This window comes from Perissodus microlepis, chromosome 11, assembly GCF_051167445.1.
Source record: "Perissodus microlepis isolate ML-2025 ecotype Zambia chromosome 11, ASM5116744v1, whole genome shotgun sequence".
NCBI classification, from domain to species: domain Eukaryota; kingdom Metazoa; phylum Chordata; class Actinopteri; order Cichliformes; family Cichlidae; genus Perissodus; species Perissodus microlepis.
This window is the reverse complement of record NC_140471.1, coordinates 36457301-36477151: the sequence shown is the minus strand read 5'-3', so window position 1 is coordinate 36477151 and position 19851 is coordinate 36457301. Positions and strand designations below refer to the sequence as shown.

The following is a 19851-nucleotide window of genomic DNA, read 5'->3' as shown; positions in this document are numbered from 1 at the left end:
TTTGTTGCAACCTGTCTGTATTTTTCAGAACTCTGCTAAACAGTCACTGAGCTCACCTCAGAGTCTCCAGTTTGCAGGTTGGACTCGCCAACCCATCAAACAACAGATTCCCTGATGAATCCTGCAGGATGTTGAAGTTCAGGGTCAGCTCCGTCAGATGGGAGGGGCTGGACTTCAGAGCTGAAGCCACAACTTTATAGTGAGTCTCTGAGAGTCCACATTTAGAGAGTCTGTCATGATGCAGAAGAAAATAACCTTAAAGCAAAAAACAGCCAGAGACTCGTTGGGGTTTGTGCACGAAGAGGTTTATATCAAATACGAAACTATTTGTAAAAAAGGGGGAACATTATTTAAGAGTAGAAAGATTCATAGTTTGAATATTTAAAGAACTAAACAGCTAATCTTCACTAACTGATAGTGTTAATCACATCTGGACTCACCGAGCCTTTCTGCAGTTCCTCACAGCTGGGATCAGTCTCCGGCGTCCCTCCTCTGATGTGTTATACTTCTGCAGGTCCAACTCATCCAGAACCTCATCTGACATCTGCAGCATGTAGGCCAGAGCAGAGCAGTGGACCTCGGAGAGTTTCTCTGATCTGTTCTCTGACTTCAGGAACTCCTGGATCTCCTGATAAACTGAGAGGTCGTTCATCTCCATCAGACAGTGGAAGACATTAATACTTCTGTCAGGAGAGATCTGATCGCGGTTCATCTGCTTCAGGTTGTTGATGACTCTCTGGATCATTTCTGGACTGTTCTCTGTCTGACCCAGCAGACTTCCTAAGAGTCTCTGATTGGTTGCCAGACAGAGGCCATGAAGGAAACGAACGAACAGGTCCAGGCGGCCATCTTTACTGTTCAGGGATTTCTCCATAACTCTGCTCAGAAAGATGTCCAGTGGTTGGAGAAAAAGACTGGAAATCTTCTCGGTTAAAAATTTTTCTTTTAGAAAATCCTCCAGCACCTCTGTCTTCCTGTTGGTGAAACAGTGGAACATGTAGACAGCAGCCAGAAACTCCTGAATGCTCAGATGAACAAAGCAGTAGACTGGTTTCTGGAAGATCACACACTCTCTCTTGAAGATCTCTGTACAAACTCCTGAGTACACCGAGGCCTCTGTCACATCCAGACCATACTGCTCCAGGTCTTCCTGGTAGAACATGATGTTTCCTTTCTCCAGATGTTCAAACGCCAGCCTCCCCAGCTTCAGAAGAACTTCCCTGTCAGCCTCCATCAGCTCCTGTGGACTTGTCTCATGTCCCTCGTGGTACTTGTTCTTCTTCCTCTTTGTCTGAACCAGCAGGAAGTGTGAGTACATGTCAGTCAGGGTCTTGGGCAGCTCTCCTCTCTGCTCTGTAGTCAACATGTGCTCCAGAACTGTAGCAGTGATCCAGCAGAAGACTGGGATACTACACATGATGTGGAGGCTCCTGAATGTCTTCATGTGGGAGATGATTCTGCTGGACAGCTCTTCATCACTGAATCTCCTCCTGAAGTACTCCTCCTTCTGGGTGTCAGTGAAGCCTCGTACTTCTGTTAGCCTGTCAACACATGTAGGAGGGATCTGATTGGCTGCTGCAGGTCGGGAAGTTATCCAGACGAGAGCCGAGGGAAGCAGATTCCCCTGGATGAGGTTTGTCAGCAGCTGGCTGACTGATGACTTCTGTGTGACATCAAACAGCAGCTTCCTGTTGGTGAAATCCAATGAAAGTCTGCTTTCATCCAGGCCGTCAAAGATGAACAAAAGCTGAGAGACAGCCAGCTTCTCTGCTGTGACCTTCTGTAATGTTGGATGGAAAACATGGAGCAGCTCCAGAAGACTGTACTGCTCATCTCTGATCAGGTTCAGCTCCCTGAATGAAAGCAGAACCACCACACTGACATGTTGGTTCTCCAAGCCCTCTGCCCAGTCCAGAGTGAACTTCTGCACTGAGAAGGTTTTTCCAACACCAGCCACGCCGTTGGTCAGAACCACTCTGATGGGTGTCTGTTGGTCAGGTAAGGCTTTAAAGATGTCCTGGCACCTGATTGGAGTGTCATGGAGGGCGTCCATCTTGGATGCTGTCTCCAGCTGCCTCACCTCATGTTGGGTATGAACCTCTTCACTCTGTCCCTCTGTGATGTAGAGCTCAGTGTAAATCCTGTTGAGGAGGGTTCTACTTCCTGTTTCATCACTTCCTTCAGTCACACGTTCACATCTCCTCCTCAGACTGATCTTATGTTCATCTAAAACCTCCTGCAGACCAACATCTGCTGAAAGAAAGAAAAACAATAAATCTAACAAGAAGTCCAGTTTTCAGAAATGAGTCCATCAGCAGACAGATGTTCAGTCTTACTTTGTACACAGCTGCTCTGACTGGCTGTCTGCAGTCCAGCTCTAGTTCTGGATCTTTTTCCGCACTGGGGACAGGAACAGTGTCCTGATGAAGCAGACTGGTCCCAGTATGAGGAGATGCAGTGTCTGCAGAACCAGTGTCCACAGCTGGTAGAGACTGGATCCTTCAGGACGTCCTGACACAAAGCACAGCAGGACAGTTGCTCCTCCACATGAACACGGCAACGCTTCTTCTCTCTGTGGACGCCAAGGAAAAATTATTCTGACCAGAAAAAAACCAAACAAAATTGTAAAAATAAAAGCTTTATACCAGCAGTTATAACTTCATTACAGCATCAGTACAACTGCTTTGTGGTATATTTGCTGTAATTTGCACTCTGCAACTAATGGCACTGATACTCTTGGTATCTGTTTATTTTTGTACCCATCCATTCATCTGAAAGGTCGCAGGGCAGCAGTCTAAGAAGAGATGACCTCAGATGAACTCTCCTCAACACCAAAGCACCCACTCACATTCAGATGGGGCGGGGTGTTCCTCCTGATTATCTCTTCACCGCAGCAGCTGATAGTGTGTGGGACATATTAGGCAGCAGCGTGGTCCGATCCAACAGACAAGCTGCTGACAAACTGAATGCTTATTCTGATAGAAAACATAGGGCACCGATACAGTGTGTTGTGTTTGTATAACCACCGCTGCTCGATTGCATGGTTTCAAACTGTATCATTAATCGACATTGTCTACCAGTCTGTGGTGCCGAGTGCCATCTACTCTGCTGTTGTCAGTTGGGGTGGAGGGGGGGGCAGCATCAGTGCCAAAGATGTCAGCATGCAACTGGATCAGCAAACTGGTTCATGAGGCTGGAACCATCACTGCCCAGAATCTGGAGGTATTTGAGTGATGAGGGACATTAGAGTTACTGATCCCATCATGGACCGCCCGTCTTACTCGCTCCACTCCACAGTACTGAGGCAGCAGAGCTCCTTCTCCCTCAGACTGATTCAAACCGTGTGTACATGGACACATACAAACCAAACCAGGCCATAAAGAATGCTTGAGTCCCTTGAGACCTTCTCTATCAAACTGCGGCCCTTATTGCGACAGGTGCTGCTGTTTCTCAGAGGCGATTTGCACAACTATTTGCTAGAATTATGCTTGCCCAGTCTTTTTCCATCCATCCATCTTCTTCCTATTATCCAGGGCCGGGTCGCGGGGCAACAACCTAAGCAGAGACCTCCCTCTCCTAGCCACCTCCTCTAGTTTTTCCGGGGGAACACCGAGGTGTTCCCAGGCCAGCCGAGAGACATAGACTCTCCAGCGTGTCCTGGGTCCCCTCCCGGTGGGACATGCCACCTCAGCTGGCTCCGTCTGATGCAGAGGCGTAGCGCTCTACACCCCATCTCCCCGTTATCAGTTCAGTCAAAATATTGATCCTCACAGATGTTGAGCTGCATACAGATACAGACAGAAGAACTCGATCGTGTGTTTCTCAGTGAGTTTGATGTTTTCAGGCCAAACTAGTTTCTCTGCTGGAAAACAAACTGATGTTTAACATTATTAAATTCAGTTCTTTACATTCTTTTGGCGGCGAAGAAAGACAAACAGCTCAAAGTGGTCTAACTCAAAAAATTATCTTTAATTCTACATTTTCCGGAATATGGAGACTGAGCACACACAGAAACGCCAGCTCAAGTCTGAGGCAGCAGCAGCCAGTCTGATTATTTATATACTCAAGTGCCTCCCCTTATGAAGATACCCCTTGCTGTCTTGGATCATTTACCTCCTTTTCTCCAATCACACTTAATGACTTAATTATAGTTTTAGGTAAAATGAAATCCTCATCATGCTCTGTAGATATATTACCTCCCTCTGTCCTGTCTGGGTCTATCACCAGCATTGGTCCCACATTACTATCCATCATCAACAGTTCACCGAGGCAAGGCTGTGTCCCGTCTTATTTTAAACATGCTGAGGTAACTCCTCTGTGAAAAAACAGAATCTTGATCCTAGCTCTGCTAGTAATTACCGACCTATTTCAAAATTGCCATTTTTAAGTAAATTACTTGAAAAAATTGTTGAAAATCAGTTCAGGTCTCTGTTATGTAAATTAAACATTCTTGACCCTTTTCAGTCTGGCTTTCAAAAGCAGCACTCTACAGAGACCGCTCTCTTAAGGGTCTATAATGATCTGTTAATGGCATCTGATGCAGGAATTGTTCTGTGATCATTTTGCTTGATCTTAGTGCTGCCTTTGACACCATCGACCACAAAATCCTACTTAACAGGCTCAAGGTTTTGGCTGGTATATCTGGCTCTGCCCTACACTGGTTTTCTTCCTATTTATCAGACAGGACCTTTTCTGTTAGGACTGACAGGTTACCCTCTGACATTGCTGCCCTGACCTGTGGGGTCCCACAGGGTTCAGTTTTAGGTCCATTATTATTTTCTTTTTATATGCTTCTTTAGCTGGTATCTTTCAAACTTTTAGCGACCTGTCTTATCATTTTTATGCTGATGACATTCAGCTCCATATGTCCTTTAAGCCTCATCAGCTGGATAGGCTGCCCACCCTAGTCCAGTGCTTAACCCAGGTTTCTGATTGGCTTTCAAGCAACTACCTCGTTCTAAATGGTAACAATGATCATAGCTCCTCCTGAGCTACATTCTAAAATCAGTCAGGTTCTTGCCTCTTTCTGTCCATCTGTCAAGTCAAATATTCGAAATCTTGGAGTAATATTTGACTCTTCTCTGGGCCTTGACTCTCATGTAAAATCTTTGTCTCGTTCCTGTTTCTATCATTTGAGAAACATATCTAAACTGCGACATATGGTGTCTTCAGCTGAACTGGAAAAACTCATTCATGCATTTGTGTCATCACGCTTAGATTACTGTAATTCCCTGTTTACTAGCTTGGATAAATCATCTCTCTCTCGCCTCCAGACAATACAAAACGCAGCAGCCAGACTACTAACTCGCTCTACCAAGCGTGTTCACATTACTCAGATCGTATGTTCTTTACATTGGCTCCCAATAGAGTTTAGAATTCGCTTTAAAATTCTTGTTTTAACATACAGAGCACTAAATGGCTCCAGATTATTTATCCAAGCTTCTTCTAAAATACTCTGCTGCTCGTCATCTCCGCTCACAGACTCAGAGTCTCTTAGTTGTTCCCCGTACACGACTGAAGACAAAAGGGGGCGGAGCCTTTCAGTCTGTTGCACCAAGGCTGTGGAACAGTTTACCACTACAATTACGTTTGCTTGACTCTGTGGATTCTTTTAAAAAGCAGTTAAAACTTTTCTGTTCAAACAAGCCTTTTGTTGATCTACACATTTTATATTTTTTACATTATTTACATTTGATCTTTTACATTGTGTATAATGTCTATTGATTGTATTGTTTATTTTAATATTTGTGTACAACGCTTTGTGACTGTTTGTCTGTGAAAAGCGCTTAATAAATAAATTTTACTTACTTACTTACTTCCTCTAGACGTCACGCACACTTTAAGTTTCGATCAAACACTCTACTTAGTTTCACTTTCTGTCTGCACCTCATATGCTCTGCAAAAGCATGCAGTTTCCTGTCAGCCTGCGACCTAGTTTACACTCAAAGCTGGCCCTCTCTTATACATAAAACAATATAATCAGCTAAGAATATATATTTAAATCCCAATAACATCCTCACTGAAGCTCTGCTGTGTTAGTGGGAACGCAGCAGCTCAGTGAAGCTGCTCTCACAGACACAGCAGCAGAATCATCTTAGACATCAGTTTACAGCGATCGTGGCCGATGGCGCAATATGGCAGCCTCGTCTTCTGTCAGTCTGCCCCAGGGCAGCCGTGGCTACAACTGTAGCTGCCTCCACCAGTGTGTGACTGTGAGAGTGAATGAATAGTGGAATTGTAAAGTGCTTTGAGGGCCCCGAAAAGCGCTATATAAATGCAATCCATTATTATTATTATTAAACAGGCTCTTACTCTTTGTCTGAGAGTCCAGGATCAATACTGAAGCCTGGAGGAGGATTTTTGGACCGATCGCTCTTCATAGACAGACGGCTGGATCCTGGAGACTCTGCTGTGTCCTCGTCTTCCTCCAAACCACTCATGTTCAGTCAGTCTGGCAGAGAAACCAACAACACTGACTGTGAGTGCAGAACAAGAATCAGACAAACAAGTCTGTACAAGACTCGCGCCCAAGACTGGGAGACAAAGAAGTGTGAAGATCAGAGGATAATGAATCCAGAGACAGTCCAGCATTGAGCTGATCCTTCCATATTTCCCCTCCAGCTCACAGAGGGACAGCTGACTCAGAGACTTTGACCACAGAAGAAAAAGAAAATGGGACTAACGCTGTGTTTCTACTTCCTGCTCTGTCGACTGTGGAAATACTTTCAGTTTCGTGACTCTGGCAGAGGAATCCACCACGTGGTCACATGACAGGATGTGCACATTGATAACGTACTTCAGAGAGGTGGGCCTAAGTTTGTGTCTGGGCCATCGCGTCTTCTGTCCAGCATATCTTTGTAATCAAATACAGACAGTGCTGCTCATGCAATATTATTCATGTGAGACCAACGTTGAGTTTGTGCTGCAGGAGGACACGGATGTACAGTAAAGTGAAGGAACCTGCACACGAGCGGCCCATTCTGTCATCAACAACATTTTTCCATACACTGTAATTTGGATCAATAGTTCGTCCCATAGAAACTTTCACAGGGTGACAGATAATCATCTCACCTGATGGCAACAAGTTAAGATCCGACCTGATCCCTCAGAACACTCCCTCATCGTATGATGTGTCCACTGAGCTCAGCTGATAAATGTCTTCATGATAGTTCTGCATTTGAACTTTAGATACCGAGCACAGACACCAGGGGGCGTCCAATCAAAACGCTCGAGCCCTGTAAAGCCTGAGCCATGAAATAACTGCCAGGAAATTAAATGAAATCTTAAAAATGTCATTTGTAAATAAAGAAGTATTAGTTTTAATGTGAGAAAACCCCTCCCACTTTGCTTCATGTCTGTGTTCAGTTACCTGTCCCCAGGTGAGGGGCGCACCCTACTATCAGCAACGGGGGGCGGAGTCCACTACAAGCCTCCCTGCAGGTGTTAATGATGTTTTTTCCTGAAGGGGTAAAATAACTTGAAACATCTGCCAAACTAAAACTCGAGGAGAACGTTTTCTGTGAGCTTCCTCTCCACCAGAAGGCTGCAACCCACACTGCTGCAAAGCGCTGCTTAGACCAGACATTCACACAAGAGATCCACCAGTTACCTGCACCTGTGCTTATAAAGGGGAGAACCCAGCCCCGCCCACCAGGGGTGGTTCCCACATTCAGATCTCACCTGTCACACATATCTGCTACATCTGGCTTAAAAATGTTTTGTGATATTGTTGTGGGGTCTTTTAGCTTTTTGGTGGTGGTGTGTGTGTGAGTGTGCGTGTGTGTGTGTGTGTGTGTGTGAGTGTGCGTGTGTGTGCGTGTGTGTGTGTGTGTGTGCGTGTGTGTGTATGTGTGTGTGTGATCAAACACTTACACTGCCCGTCTGAGTCCACAAGAATCGCTGTGATTCTCTTACCTCTGCAGAGAGGAAGATGACTTGGAGGCTCTGAGGATAGAAGGAGGATGAACACTCACCTGGTTTTCCTCCTCCTCTATCACGGAGTCTGAATACTTCCTGTTTCTCCCTCACCTGTACAGAATGTCTCCTCCCCTCTGTAGTTCCAGGTAAACATGTGGTAAAACACAGGATGTGTGTAACACAGACCTAAGGGTGCTATCTTTATCTTTAAATTGCTTACTGATGGAGTTTTCTAATAGCTTTGATGAAGCCGGGGGTCCCTGAGCCCAAATAATGATTTAATAATCATCAACCCCAATCTGCTTGACACTGAAAGGTTTTATTAGTTTATGATTTTATGAAACCTCCATCCTCTGAACAGGCTCTCAGTCACACACAGACATGTGTAAAAACTGATATAATTTCATCTTCTTGTTTTCAGTAGTCACTGTGTGAACAGCATTTCCCATAAGCCCACAGACATCCAGGGTTACAGCTGTCAGTGTAATGTGAAGAGAGGAAGTGAGGATGGTTTTCTTTAAACACGTGGAGAGGAGCCAATCAGAGGGACAGAAACCACGGCGACGGAGACAAATATAAAAATTTACATTTAAACATTTAAAAACATTTAAAAACAAATAGATTAAAGATTTAATACAAAGAGGGAAGCATGGTGGTGGCGGGTTTGTCACTGTTGCCTCACAGCAGCGAGGTCCTGGGTTTGAGTCCAGCCGGAGCTTTTCTGTGTGGGTTCTCTGTGACTTCCTCCCACAGTCCAAAGATACAGATGGGTTAACTTAACTGATGATGATGATGACTGCTGTGGAAAAATAAAGTGTCAGCTCTTCGGTTCCCATTCTGTGGGTAGTGTCTCTGTTCCACAGCAGGGACCTTAGTTCCCACAGACATGCAGGCTGTCATCTTTCCTCGTGTCAGAGATGCCTTCAAGGAAGAAGATCCGTAGACATTCTTGTGTATATGAATTAGAGGTGGGAATCACCATACATCCCACGATACGATATTATCACAATACTTAACGCACGATACGATATTATTGCAATTTTTAAAAATATTTTGTGATATTCAGATTCTGTACATAAAGGTAAACTTTATCAATATTAATTTTATCTAATATCAAAGTCTCACACTCAGTCTTTCTCTCATTTCAGTCAGTTTTATTGTTGACAAACTTGAACGGTTTGTATTACAGTCTAGTCCAACTTAACTGAATGCAACCATCTGGTACAATTTATTTTATTTTATTTTATTTTATTTTTTTTAATATGGTCCATCTGGTACAATTATAGCTATTCTGAACTATGCAATTTATGAAAACTATGCAGCCCCTTCAGCAACTGAAGAATTTGAAAGTAAATTAAAACAAAATATAATTTTACATTAAATAAAAAAGTTTTAAACTTAATTAAAATAAAACATGTCTTAAATTAAAATAAGTAAACAGTCATGTTTATTGCTCCCAAAAAAAAAAGTTAAACACATTTGGACAGTGAAGGAATGTCAGGATTGTTGTTTAGAAAAAGGAGCTGATCAACATGCTCTGAAGTCAGAGCATGTTCCAGTCCACAAAAACTTTTTTTTGTAACAAAATATCGATTTCTGCTGTCGCTGTATCAATACATTATTAGCAAACAAAGTATCACGATACTACACAGTATCGATTTTTTCCCCCACCCCTAATATGAATGTGTGCAGACGTTTGTCTAAAGCTTACAGTTAGTGGGGTGTTTGTTGTGAAGTCTGGAGCCTCCTAGTGGAAGAAAAGACACATCACAGTCTGTGTGAGGGTTGCCTTTATTATCAGGAACTTTAAATCATGTTTACTGGTTCATCATTCGACGGGATCCCAGGTGGCAGTTGTCAGAGAGTAAGTTGTAGTTGGGTCCTCCAGCACTCACGAAGTCTGAAACTGTCTTTGAACCCTGGAATTCTCTAGAACTGACAGGCTGCAGACAAAAACGAGACAGAAGGTCAGAAAGAATCAAAAGTAAATGTTTGGATTAAAACTCTCACTGAAAGTTTCACGTCAACACAAATTCCAAGAAGAATCAGCGTGCAGGAAATAAAGTGTCTGTTTGTAATCGGGAGTCTGCAGGATCTCGTTTTGGTTTGATGTCAAACATCTTTCACTTTGGTCTGGTTCCAATGGTTTCTGTTGGCCACCAGTATACACACCAGCAACAAGCTGAAGGTATTTACTCTTTTTGTTTGTTTTTCCTGACTGTTTGTGGACTTGTTGAACACAATAGAGCCACGTTTCAGAGTTTATGATTAGACTGTAATTAAATGGACATGCTAGTTGTATGTTTAAAGTTTACCCTCCAGGCCGAGCTCATGTGTCGAGCATCAGTCACGACCGTCTGAGAGGATAATCCGAATCCGCCTCCTTTATGGATCAGCCACTGAGAGCCATCATCTAACGTCACCCTACAAAAGAACGAGAGGTTTGAAGATGCTGCTCTTTGATTTTCAAGTTGACGGCTGTCAGAACAATGTTTGTTATTCCAGCACATGTGACGTGTCGACCTCAGTTGGTCTAACACATCTGCTTGCTTTCTGGAATCTAAACAACTTTGCACAATGAAATCACAACAGCACAGTGATCAGAACGATGCATTTAAGGGTTTCAGCTGTTTGTACAAACTGGAATATGCATTAAAAAAGCTCCACTGTTGTCTTAATGGAACAGTATGAGGTTTGTGCCGCCATCCAAAGAAAACATCTGGAGCTTTTGTTTGTTATGTTTCAGAATTAAAGTCAAAATAACTAATGAACTTCAAAAGCATTGAGATTATTAGTTTCAACTTCTGTTTGTTTGTGGAAATGTTTCTGTGTTCAGTGCGGACCGACCGAACCCCGGAGTGGCTGAGTGGTCCCAGTATAATTGACGTCCCCTCCAGCGGCCTCTTCATCCTCTCAGCCGTCATCACCGGCGAGTTGTAGAGATGGGTCAGGTCCTGACCGGACCGGTCGTAGTTGTAGTTGCTGTACCCGGCTGACAGAAGGAAACGGGAGGTTTATTGAAACTATGCTCTACAAACATCACGCAGCACCACTGCGAGCGGCTTTAAGCCACACGGCGCTTAAACAAATGAAATACTCACGGCCGGACGAGGCGTCCACAGTCAGAGCCAGCAGAGTCAGCGCAGAGAGCAGCGCTTTGAGGGAAGCCATCGCGGGTTTGTCTCAGTCACAGACGTGCAGCTGAAGTTTTATAGTCCTGACAGCGTGACGGTCTCCCCTCTGCGCTCGTGTTTGTCTCTTGGCAGACGAGCTGGGATTTCCACACTGCTGATGGCAAACAGCAGTTTTCATTAGCAGCAGGTCATCGCAGCACTCTGCAGAGAATCAGTTTTCTGAGAATGAGAGAGCAAAAACAGCTTCCTGTAAGCAGAGAGAAAATACGCTGAAGACTTCTTCTGCTTCACGTTCTGGTTTCCTACCTGTGAGCTGCAGTTCCTCCTTCATGGGCCTCAGACATCCAAAGGGCATGAGCGATTACTGGGCTAATCATTTATTTATGTTCCTGTTTTATTCATTGATTTACTGTCTGAAGTCCACCTCAGCTGCAGGTTATAAACACCATGAACATTTTTCCTTTTGTGAGGAGCAGTGTTGGTCAAGTTACTTGAAAAAAGTAATCAGTAACTAATTACTGATTACTTCCCCAAAAAAGTAATCCCATTACTTTACTGATTACTTATTTTCAAAAGTAATTAATTACTTAGTTATTTAGTTACTTAGTTACTTTTTAAAGACACGATTTACAACCTGAACAGGTGATAAAGAGATAGATCTTTCAGCCCAATTCTACTTTTTCTGCATAATCCATCATACAAAATGTAATCAAATGGAAAAGTCTCTTTTTAAAACTTGTTTTATTAGTTTTATTAGTGACAAAAACATTGTTCAATTCAATTCAATTCAATTCAATTCAATTCAATTTTATTTATATAGCGCCAAATCACAACAAAAGTCGCCTCAAGGCGCTTCATAGATACAGAGAAAAACCCAACAATCATATGACCCCCTATGAGCAGCACTTTGGTGACAGTGGGAAGGAAAAACTCCCTTTGAACAGGAAGAAACCTCCAGCAGAACCAGGCTCAGGGAGGGGCGGGGCCATCTGCTGTGATTGGTTGGGGTGAGAGAAGGAAGACAGGATAAAAGACATGCTGTGGAAGAGAGACAGAGATTAATAACAGATATGATTCAATGCAGAGAGGTCTGTTAACACAGTGAGTGAGAAAGGTGACTGGAAAGGAAAAACTCAATGCATCATGGGAATCCCCGGCAGCCTACGTCTATTGCAGCATAACTAAGGGAGGATTCAGGGTCACCTGGTCCAGCCCTAACTATATGCTTTAGCAAAAAGGAAAGTTTGAAGCCTACTCTTAAAAGTAGAGATAGTGTCTGTCTCCTGAATCCAAACTGGAAGCTGGTTCCACAGAAGAGGGGCCTGAAAACTGAAGGCTCTGCCTCCCATTCTACTTTTAAATACTCTAGGAACAACAAGTAGGCCTGCAGTGTGAGAGCGAAGTGCTCTAATAGGGTGATATGGTACTACAAGGTCATTAAGATAAGATGGGGCCTGATTATTTAAGACCTTGTATGTGAGGAGCAGGATTTTGAATTCTGGATTTAACAGGAAGCCAATGAAGGGAAGCCAAAACAGGAGAAATCTGCTCTCTCCTTCTAGTCCCTGTCAGTACTCTTGCTGCAGCATTCTGGATTAACTGAAGGCTTTTCAGGGAGTTTTTAGGACTTCCTGATAATAATGAATTACAGTCGTCCAGCCTGGAAGTAATAAATGCATGAACTAGTTTTTCAGCGTCACTCTGAGACAGGATATTTCTAATTTTAGAGATGTTGCACAAATGGAAGAAAGCAGTCTTACATATTTGTTTAATATGTGCGTTGAAGGACATGTCCTGGTCAAAAATGACTCCAAGGTTCCTCACAGCGTTACTGGAGGCCAAGGTAATGCCATCCAGAGTAAGAATCTGCTTAGATACCATATTTCTAAGATTTTCAGGGCCGAGTACAATAACCTCAGTTTGATCTGAATTAAGAAGCAGAAAGTTAGCGGCCATCCAGGTCTTTATGTCTTTAAGACATTCCTGCAGTTTAACTCATTGGTGTGTGTTATCTGGCTTCATAGACAGATAGAGCTGGGTGTCATCTGCATAGCAGTGAAAATGTATGCTATGTCTTCTAATGATGCTGCCTAAGGGAAGCATGTATAATGTAAACAGAATTGGTCCTAGCACTGAACCCTGTGGAACTCCATAATTAACCTCAGTGTGTGAAGAGGACTCTCCATTTACATGCACAAATTGGAGTCTATTAGATAGATATGATACAAACCACTGCAGTGCAGTACCTGTAATATCTACAGCATGTTCTAATCGCTCTAATAGGATATTATGGTCAACAGTATCGAACGCTGCACTGAGGTCTAGCAGGACAAGCACAGAGATGAGTCCACTGTCAGAGGCCATAAGAAGATCATTTGTAACCTTCACTAAAGCTGTTTCTGTGCTGTGATGAGCTCTGAAACCTGACTGAAACTCTTCAAATAAACCATTCCTCTGCAGATGATCTGTTAGCTGTTTGACAACTACTCTTTCAAGGATGTTTGATATGAAAGGAAGGTTGGAGATTGGCCTATAATTAGCTAAGACTGCTGGGTCTAGAGATGCTTTTTGAGCAAAGGTTTAACTACAGCCAGCTTGAAGGCCTGTGGTACATAGCCGATTATTAGAGATAGGTTGATCATATTTAAGATCGAAGCATTAATTAATGGCAGGACTTCTTTGAGCAGTTTTGTAGGAATGGGGTCTAAAAGACACGTTGATGGTTTGGAGGAAGTAATTATTGAAGTTAACTCAGAAAGATCAATTGGAGAAAAAGAGTCTAACTTAACATCAATGGTACTAAGAGTAGCTGTAGATAATATTACATCTGTGGGATGATTACTGGTAATTTTTTCTCTAATGATAAAAATTTTATTTGTGAAGAAGTTCATGAAGTCATTACTAGTTAACGTTAAAGGGATGGTTGGCTCAACAGAGCTCTGACTGTTTGTCAGCCTGGCTACAGAGCTGAAGAGAAACCTGGGGTTGTTCTTATTTTCTTCAATCAGTGATGAATAGTAAGATGTTCTGGCTTTGCGGAGGGCTTTCTTATAAAGCAGCAAACTATTTCTCCAGGCTAAATGATGATCCTCTAAATTTGTGACACGCCATTTCCTCTCCAGCTTACGAGTCATCTGCTTTAGGGTACGTGTTTGAGAATTATACCACGGAGTCAGGTACTTCTGATTAGAGACCTTAGTTTTCACTGGAGCTACAGTATCCAGAGTCGTACGTAGTGAGGAGGTAAAATTATTAACAAGATGATCGACCTCTGTTGGAGTAGCGTTCAGGTAGCTGCTCTGCTCTGTGTTGGTACAGGGCATTGAAGATGATAACAGTGGGTGGATTATATTCTTAAACTTAGTTACAGCGCTTTCAGAAAGACATCTACTGTGATAAAGTCTACTCTCCACTGCTGTGTAATCAATTATTGTAAATGTAAATGTTATCAGGAAATGATCAGACAGGAGAGGGTTTTCAGGAAACACTGTTAAATGTTCAGTTTCTATGCCATATGTTAAAACAAGATCTAGAGTGTGATTAAAGTGGTGGGTGGGTTCTTTTACATTTTGAGAGAAGCCAATTGAGTCTAATAACAGACTAAATGCCATGTTGAGGCTGTCATTTTTAGCATCTACATGGATGTTAAAATCACCCACAATAATTATTTTATCTGAGCTGAGCACTAAATTAGATACAAAGTCTGAAAGTAGTTATGGCTAAATGGCTTGTGTCACTCAAGAATGTGAGTTTGATTAATGACCTTTGACCTTTTGACCTTTCCAGAAGTGAGAAGTGTGTAGTTTGATTTCTGTTTAGTACACAGTTTAAATGTTTCAGTCTCTATTATTGGTATCAATATTAGATAGTGAGTATAGGTCTTGATAACCATTTTCACCTACAAATGTAACCATTTTTTGGTAAAGACTGAAACTGAGGGCCACTTTTTCTTTTTACAATAGTGGATTTAGATTTATTTTACCTTCTTATAATAACCTTATTACAGACACAATAAAATGAACTTTGTCATCACATTTAAACCTTTAAGATTATCTGAGTGACCATGAGCATGATTTTTTCTCATTGTTCAGCTAATGTTTGAGACGTCGTATTTCCTAATGCTTGTAATCTAGCAAAGTCTCGATGTCCGTGCAAAGAATTTATTTTTCATACATGCACATGGCCCCGACTCAACTCCTTATATGTGTAAAATAATATAACCCTAACCCTGAATGAAAAAGTACCGCACACATATTCAGAACTCGGTCCTATTTATCGTCCCAAAAACTTTATTAAATCAATGTCACGCCCTCTTAGACTGAGGTTAAGTGAGGGAAAGAGTTTTGGGGTTTTTTCATTTTTAGAAGTACTTTTACAGCAGGGAAGCAGATTTTCTCATTAGTGGAAATGCTCGATAGACAGAAAAACAAGAACACAACCCTAAAAGAAAATTACCGCGAGATGAGGGAAACGGCCTCGTTTTATGCACACCGCGGGTCAAGAAGAAATATTTATGTTCATCCTGAGAGGGAGGGTGGAGCTTGGAGGAGGCAACTTTAAATTGGGACCTGACAAGACTGGCGTTGTTCTGTTTGGTTCCTGATTCTAGCTAGACTGCGGTATCCTTCCAAAAAGAGCATGTCAAAGAAATCGTTAAAAGCCTAAAATTAGACATTTACGCCCATGATGTAAACTTCTGACCATGTTTATTTAAACACGGTCTTGAAAGAGCGTGCAAATGTAGGTCAGCTGCTCTTTGTAACTTCCAGATAACCTGTTAATGTCAGCCACTGCTGCAGTCATCCACAGTACAAATATAGTGAACATGCAGTGAAATGCTTGTGTCCTGAACTGCGGACAGGCTGCAGACGTAGCCGCGCCACTCCAGGGCTGGTTTCTAGCATGGGGGTCTAGCCAGGACCCTTACTGGATACTGGGTGGGAATCGAACTACTCAGGTGCACAAGATGGAAAACAATTTATTCTGACAAAATGCAGACCAAGAGTTGTTTGTTGACAGTATAGATAGTTTGTTTTTAAGCCTCTTACCACTCGCCGAGTCCCCGGAGACGGTGTAGCCACGTCACATGCCAGTTACTTAAGCGACCAATCAGTTTTGGAGTTTAAATTGTGCTAACTCACTTTGTTCAATGCAGCCCAGAGTAACATTAAAAAAACGAATTTTGTTAGACACAAGAACAACTCAAGCATCTTTTTCGGGAGCGAACTAGGGCTTACAAGCTTTGTGATGCCCCAGGGGTCCAATGCGAGGTTGTGTGGCAGATCCTGGCGTGGAAGCTGAGGGTCCAGCCAGCCGCACCGCCTCCAAAGCGCAGACTTTGCTAGCCGCACAGAGCGTTTCTGGTGTGGCTCATGCAAAAGAGAATTGCAACAATACAGCAGTTTTTCTGCTCTAAGATGTAGTGATGTGTCGGTCGCGAACGAAATGGCTCTTAGAGCCGGATCTTTGATGTGAACGACGCGAGCCGGCTCCTTATCGTGAGCCGTGGGTTTTTGGGGTTTTTTTTCCTCTCACCCTCTCTCTCGCACTTTTTTTCGCTTCACTCCGCACACGAGCCTTGTGCTTTGCGCTGGGAAGAGGGGGGAGGGGCGGTAGTTACACTCGCAGTAGCACAGGAACAGAGCGGGAGGGAGAGAGCCAGGGACAACAACGTCACATTAGAAAGGTATAGTAATCACATGGATGTTAAAATCACCCACAATAATTATTTTATCTGAGCTGAGAACTAAATCAGATATAAAGTCTGAGAAATCAGACAGAAACTCTGTGTAAGGCCCAGGTGGACGATAGATGATAACAAGTAGGACTGGTTTCTGAGTTTTACAGCTGGGGTGGACGAGGCTAAGCATCAGGCTTTCAAATGAATTAAAGTCTGTCTGGGTCTTTGGTTGATTAATAGGCTGGTGTGAAAAATTGCTGCCACACCGCCCCCTCGGCCTGTGCTTCGAGGTTTCTGGTAGTTAGAATGACTCGGGGGTGTTGATCATTTAAACTAACATAATCATCCTGCTGCAACCAGGTTTCTGTAAGGCAGAGTAAATCGATTTGTTGATCAATTATTAAGTCATGTACTAACAGAGACTTGGAGGAGAGAGACCTAATATTTAATAATCCACATTTCACTGTTTTACTCTTTGGTTCAGATGTGGATACTGTACTGTTCTTTCTTTGTGACTGTTTATGTTTAAGTTGTTTGTTGCTGGTTTTTAGTTTGTTTTTTGTCTTTTTGGGAGCTGACACAGTCTCTATGGAGATGGGTTTTATTTGGGGGGGGGAGCAGGAGGAGAGAAGCTGCAGAGAGGCGTGTAAGACTGCAACTCTGCTTCCTGGTCCCAACTCTGGATAGTCATATTTTGGGGGGTTTAATAAATTTGTCCATATTTCTAGAAATGAGAGCTGCTCCATCCAAAGTGGGATGGATGCCGTCTCTCCTAACAAGACCAGGTTTCCTCCAGAAGGTTTGCCAATTATCTATGAAGCCCACATCATTTCTGGGACACCACTCAAACAGCCAGCAATTTAAGGAGAACATGCGGCTAAACATGTCACTCCTGGTCTGATTGGGGAGGGGACCAGAGAAACAGATACAGATACAACTACATTGTTTTAGCAAAGTTGCACACCGATTCAATATTGATTTTAGTGACCTCCGATTGGCGTAACCGGGTGTCATTACTGCCGACGTGAATTATGATTTTACTGAATTTACGTTTACCCTTAGCCAGCAGTTTTAAATTTCCTTCAATGTCGCCTGCTCTGGCCCTGGAAGACAATTGACTATGGTTGCCGGTGTCTCTAGCTTCACATGTCTGAGAACAGAATCACCAATTACCAGAGTTTGACCCCCGGTGGCTGTGTCGCCGAGTGGGGAAAAACGGTTAGACACATGAACAGGTTGGTGGTGTACCTGGGGCTTCTGTTTAGGACTATGCTTCCTCCTCACCGTCACCCAGCCGCCCTCTTTCCCCAGCTGCTTGGGGTCTGCCGGGGAACAGCTAGCGGGGCCTACACTATCTTCGGCTGCACCAGCTACAGGGGCCTAGCTAGCTACAGGTGAATGAAGGGTGCGAAGCTGAGTCTCCAATTCAGTAATCCTGGTCTCCAGAGCTGCAAATATGCTACATTTGTTACAAGTATCATTACTGCTAAAGGAGGCCAAGGAGTAACTAAACATCTGACACAATGAGCAGGAAAGTGCAGGAGGGACAGGTGAAGTAGCCATGCTGCTAACGGGTCGGCTACGAGCTAAGCTAAGCTAGCGAAACAGAAACAGTACAGACACAGTAAGTGAATACTTTGGCTATAAATTAGGTAGTGAGTACACAGAAAGTGTGCTTTGGATGAAGCACGTGAAAATTATACTATGAGAAAAGAATGTATAGAATGTAAGTTGTTAATAGGGGTGGGCGATAGAAACGATATACGATAGAAACGATATAAATTTGGCCAGCGATAGAGATTTTGACTATATCGCTCTCCCGCGATAGCGCATGTTGATGATGTCATCAAGCTGCGCCTGTTTTGGTCGAAAGCATCGCAGCGGCTACAACCATTATCATCTGCAAATTATGGCGGGTGACAGTCATAGCAAAGAGGTGAAGCACTTTTGAAATATGGGGAAAGCCAAAAACTGCGCTTCCTCCACTTCCCTAACATTGATTCATTAATGTTGAATTCTCTCGCAGCTGTTCTGTTCCCATGTTGTTGCAGTATATTAATAACTAACCTCGTATTGTGGATGAATAATCTCAGTTGTTCTCCTGACTGAAGTTTGGCCCGTGTATAGCATCCTGCTATGCGATTGCATTTGTCCCTGACCACCAGAATCCCTCACGTTAACTTTTATCGAGTGGAAAAAAAGTTGGCGTTCATCCTCCAGCTTCACTGTGCTAATGTTATGCTAACATAGCTGTGTCGCTAGCAATCACGTAGCACAACATTATATATCAGGTAGTCCAACTTCAGTAACCCTGCAAACGTCACTGCTGTTTAGTTTCTGTCTTCATTTATGTTGGAAGTGGTAGCAGAGCTGTACGTTTTAATTAGTTTCAAAAATCTCTCAGTCATAACATGGTATGTCATGTTTAGGTGGAAACTAGCGAGCTAACTTCCTGCTAACTTCTAACTCCGTTAAATTTAATAAATTCTGTTTTCATGGATGCCTGGATGTTAAAGTTAATTGTTACACCTGGTAAAGCAGCAACGCTGATGATTTTATTAAAGGTGAAAGAATTTAGACAGTTTTTAACTCGGTGTTCGTTTGACTTTGGGACCTGAAGCGGACGAAGTTTTGGACCCAGATTACTCCGCGAAGCTCCTCACTACGGCAGCCGTAATGCTCTGACAATCCATCAAGCAGTGCGGCTTACCAAAGTTGTACTAAAACATTTTTTAACAGATTTCTGCAGCCCAAATCCGTTCGAGGTCAGTAAGCACAACCAGAATTCATACATAAGGAACACTCTCGATTTTTGAGAAAATTAAAGGATTTTAAGTGTGGAAAATACGTTATACAGAAGAAAAGAATATATCGCGATATATATCGTTACCGCACGTGCTTCAAATTATACCGCGATATGGATTTTAGGCCATATCGCCCAGCCCTAGTTGTTAATTAAATTGCTAAGCAGATAAGCTACTCAGAAACACCACTGTGTTTGAGCAGGAACAGGAAGTGATACTCTACCACCGAGCGAGCGAACACCAAGTGACAGCGCCACCAAGCGTCATGACCTTCTGATGGCATGAGAAGTGAATTAGCTAAAAAAGAACTGTCAGT

At 43.0% G+C, this 19851-nt stretch overlaps 2 protein-coding genes across 2 annotated transcripts; both read right to left on the bottom strand.

The window, feature by feature from the left end:
- Positions 1-52: 52 nt before the first annotated feature.
- LOC146378458 (NLR family CARD domain-containing protein 3-like) lies at positions 53-6704 on the bottom strand. The gene is made up of 4 exons (XM_084944568.1): positions 6313-6704; positions 2337-2572; positions 441-2253; positions 53-230 (listed from the first exon to the last, which is right to left on the bottom strand). Exons 1-4 carry the CDS (start codon positions 6438-6440, stop codon positions 53-55), a joined length of 2355 nt encoding a protein of 784 aa, XP_084800694.1. The 5' UTR covers positions 6441-6704.
- Positions 6705-9689: 2985 nt separating this feature from the next.
- Positions 9690-11260, bottom strand: LOC146378457 (uncharacterized). Its single transcript, XM_084944573.1, has 4 exons — positions 11019-11260; positions 10765-10909; positions 10233-10341; positions 9690-9860 (listed from the first exon to the last, which is right to left on the bottom strand). Exons 1-4 carry the CDS (start codon positions 11086-11088, stop codon positions 9735-9737), a joined length of 450 nt encoding a protein of 149 aa, XP_084800699.1. The 5' UTR covers positions 11089-11260; the 3' UTR covers positions 9690-9734.
- Positions 11261-19851: the final 8591 nt, after the last annotated feature.